The sequence below is a fragment of the Argiope bruennichi genome, chromosome 8, assembly GCF_947563725.1.
Source record: "Argiope bruennichi chromosome 8, qqArgBrue1.1, whole genome shotgun sequence".
Lineage (NCBI taxonomy): Eukaryota > Metazoa > Arthropoda > Arachnida > Araneae > Araneidae > Argiope > Argiope bruennichi.
In genome coordinates this window covers 119121297-119124233 of record NC_079158.1, presented here as the reverse complement: position 1 = coordinate 119124233, position 2937 = coordinate 119121297, and the positions used below count along the sequence as shown (strand labels likewise).

The window sequence follows — 2937 nt, the reverse complement described above, 5'->3', positions numbered from 1 at the left end:
CTCCAAATTTAAAAATTATTGCATTTTTCATGAAAAATTCAATTTATATTCATAATTGTTGCTTATAATCAATTCTAATGTAAAATATACTGTTTCAACATTAATTTTCATCTTTTCTCTTTTGTGTCTTCAATGATTATTTTCTAATAGTCATTTTAGCACCAAAGTTTTTCAACTGTCTTGTCATTTTTCTTTTTCCTTTATAAGTTATAGAGATTGTGTACAGTTTTACTTTTTATTTTTTGGATGAATTCCATTAAATTTATTTTTACCAATTTATTTGAGATTTTTTCATTTGGAAATTCTATTATTTATTTCTCAATAAAGAAAAGCCATTGTGATGAATTATTTCTTGTGTCATTACATAACTCTCATGGATTAATAATGTTAATTTTCTCATGCATGAATTTTCATAAATAATAAATTAAAGATATTTTGTATTTTATTGCTAATTTTCCTCTTAAAAATGAACATTAATTTTTCATCCATTACAGCATATGCAGTGCATGAAAGAATTAAATTTATTTTTTAATATTTTAATTTTAGTAAAGCTACTTTCTTAATAAATGAATTAGGTTTCTCTTATTTGGAGGAAAATATTTAATTTGCTGACACATCATTTTGATATCATTTTATCATTTGTTGGATATTTTTACTCTCTTATATCCCAAATATAGAGAGTTTGCTATTATGAGGGGGAAAATAACCTCAAAATTTCATTGAATATCAATATTTCAATTATATGAGTTTTTAAAAAAGTGGAATTGTTGGGATTACAGCACAGGGGTGCTTAGCGTTGCCACAACAATTAAACTTTCGTCCATCGCATGAAACTGCACATTGTTGAGTTCCTACTTCTCATTTTGAAAGTAACTAAAAATTGCTGATTGCAAGTAAATGCTAGAATAATTTCTGAAAATGGCAATGATTGGCTTGAATACAGTGATATACAAATTAACTAAAATTAATTCTTAAAATTAAACTTTTGGTCAATAAGTTATTACTTCATTATTTTAATTTTCAGCATCATATTATATTTGATATCCATTTTATATCCTGCTAGATTTAGCTATAAAACATAGCATATATTCTGTAGCTTTTAATTAACTTCCTTTCATTTATATGTACTTTCTTCCAGGTTGTCTATGAAAGCCGAGTCAAAAACGAAAAATGTTTCACCATTTCAAACTTTAAAAATATTATGCAATTATTTGCAATGTTAAATTTCCCTCTGTTCTAGCTCTGGCACTCTATAAAAGTTAAATGAATTATACAGCATTCCCCCAAGAAATCTGTTACACTATTCCAAATTTTTACTTCCTTGCATGAATCAAAATTTTCTAAATTGCTGTCTTTATGAAATAAACGTAACACACAGATTCAGCTTTGAAAGAATGATATTTAATACCAGAAATGCATAGAAACATGCATAGAAATACATTACAAATACATGCATAGAAATACATTACAAATAAATACGTAGGAACAATAACTTACTGTTCAGAATTCATGTGATCAATAAATAAAATACATTAGTGATGTTATGCAGTAAAACATAAAACTCATTCTTAAAAATTGCGTCGAAACATGACTTTAAATAATGAATTATAAAAAAATAAATAAATGACTAAGTGAACACCTTTCATCAGAATCTTAGGTTTGTACTGCACAGCGAAAACACTGTTGATGTTAATAATTCAACAGAATTCTCATCTTACACAGTTTTGCTAATAAAATTCAAAAGCAGAGGTTTAAAGAAACAAAATATCACAGCGTTTCTTTGATGTACTTTTTTTTTTTTTTTTTTTCGTTCCATTCTTTTATATCTTGGAGTCGGTAGAGCAATCATCCAAAAATCAAATTTTCAGAACAGAAATGGAACTCCTTCCCAACTTGACTTGAGAAGTATTTTCGAATTCCATTTGAACTTCTGATTCATCTCGGAATCTGTGCTTGGCGCTATCTCGTGGTTCACCCTAGAATAGAGTGGACTTATCGTTTGCAATCACGCATATGCTAAGCCATTCAAGTCACAAGCACAAGTTTAGATTTGTCCTGATCTTGCAGGTGTTGCAAGTCACGTAGCAACACCTCTGGAATTTGCAACCGCATCTCTCTTCTCTTTCAGTCCATGTTGTCAAGTAACCTCGGGAGCAACACATTGCTTCACATCCGAAAGAATCCGTGGTAGTACTGTTACACTGTCTGGAAAAAAAAATCATTCTTTAATATTGCAATTCTCTAAAAGAATATTTCAAAAAAAAAAAAAAGTTGCGCATCTGCATGGGTATTCTAAATGCATTCATGTATAAATCAAAACGCTTTCTCTTTTTTATAATTCTTCTACTTTTTTAAGCAAATTTTTCCTAGTACGGTATTGCTGAAAAATGTCATTCTTGAAATAATTATTGAGAAGTAAACAAGAATTATACATACATTTAAATGTTAAGCAATATTTTTTCGCAAAACTTCAAAAAAAAAAAAAATGAAGTCGTTTAGTTAAAATCTTTTACTCTGCTTATTAATTTAGACTACCACTTGACATTATTTATTATTGCTCATTGTAATTGCTAATCACTTTCTTAATATACAACCACTTGCTAAGTAATTCCAATGTCATCTCAATCCTTTTATTATTTGTTCTGTCCGAAAGGTAAGAACTTCGATTTCAAGAACTCCTTTTCACATCTCTCAAATCAACAAATTATTTGATGTTAAGAAATGCTCTTATGCATAGATTATAACATACTACTTATAAAATGAAAAAAGAAGTCTCAATCCCAATCTGGATATTTGATTTTTTTCTTGAAATTCATGAAAAGTATTTTTATGCATGACTATTGTTCTTGCCAACGTCAATATCACTCCGTTCAGATAATTGTTTATATAAATATAAAATGTAATATTTAGAATTAAAATGAATTAATGCACACAACT

The 2937-nt window shown here is 27.9% G+C and overlaps 1 protein-coding gene across 2 annotated transcripts in view; it reads right to left on the bottom strand.

The window, feature by feature from the left end:
* Nucleotides 1-1489: 1489 nt before the first annotated feature.
* LOC129981709 (protein Wnt-11-like) overlaps nt 1490-2937 on the bottom strand; it is a 28623-nt gene continuing 27175 nt past the window's right edge. For both annotated transcript variants that reach the window (XM_056092662.1, XM_056092663.1), the window contains exon 5: nt 1490-2205. In XM_056092662.1, the coding sequence (XP_055948637.1) occupies nt 2031-2205 (175 nt within the window). In that variant the 3' untranslated portion in view covers nt 1490-2030. The remainder of the gene's footprint in view (nt 2206-2937) is intronic.